This window comes from Haliaeetus leucocephalus, unplaced genomic scaffold (genome assembly GCF_000737465.1).
Source record: "Haliaeetus leucocephalus isolate CR32 unplaced genomic scaffold, Haliaeetus_leucocephalus-4.0 Scaffold339, whole genome shotgun sequence".
Classification (NCBI taxonomy): domain Eukaryota; kingdom Metazoa; phylum Chordata; class Aves; order Accipitriformes; family Accipitridae; genus Haliaeetus; species Haliaeetus leucocephalus.
In genome coordinates, this window is record NW_010972775.1 from 15,028,396 (window position 1) to 15,029,055 (window position 660).

General features: G+C 65.6%; 1 protein-coding gene across 1 annotated transcript in view; it reads left to right on the top strand.

Annotated features, from left to right (window-relative positions):
• The window catches only part of RHCG (Rh family, C glycoprotein), an 8,516-nt gene extending 8,450 nt beyond the window's left edge, over window positions 1-66 (top strand). The window contains exon 10 of the mRNA XM_010571962.1: window positions 1-66. Coding sequence (XP_010570264.1) covers window positions 1-66 — 66 coding nt within the window.
• Window positions 67-660: the final 594 nt, after the last annotated feature.

The following is a 660-nucleotide window of genomic DNA, read 5'->3' on the forward strand; positions in this document are numbered from 1 at the left end:
GTGCCGGAGGACGAGGAGAGCGACGTGTACCACATGCACAACCCCGACAAGCCCGCCTCGCCCTGAGCCGCCCGCAGCTCTCCGCCGCCCCCCCGCCAAGGGCTCTGCCCCCTCAGGGGGGTCGGCGGGGCTGCCCGCCATCTTCCCGCCTGCGGGGCTGCCCACGCCGGCCTCTTCCCCCACCACGGGACCCCGGGCCCTGCTCCGGGTGGGCAAAGGCTCGTTTTCTCCCCGTGAGGACGAGGCACCCGGCTCTGCCCTTCTCTCCCGCTTTTGTAACGAGCTGTTGTGAATAAAATAAAAACGTGTTCTTCTTTCCAGGCCTGTACTCCCTTACGTCAGTAGTGGAGCAGGATGGGATGTCACCCAGACCCTGTCTCTCCCGCTGCCGGCACAGAGCAGCGACTGGGAGAGCTCTTGGCTGCTGGGGGTAAAGCGGGGGCCCTGGGACACTCCTGGTGCCCAGGGGCCAAAGTGGATGCACGAGTGATGGCAATGCGGGGATAGTGCAGGCTGTGGAGACCCTTGGCTTAGCACCCGGCACCTTAAAATACAGCAGTTGACGGCAGCAGCCAGACCTTCCAGAGTGGGGGCTGAGCCCATGTGGGAAGCACAGGCCAGGCTGGCGCTTTTTGGGGGGCGGGGGGTGTTGGGGGACAG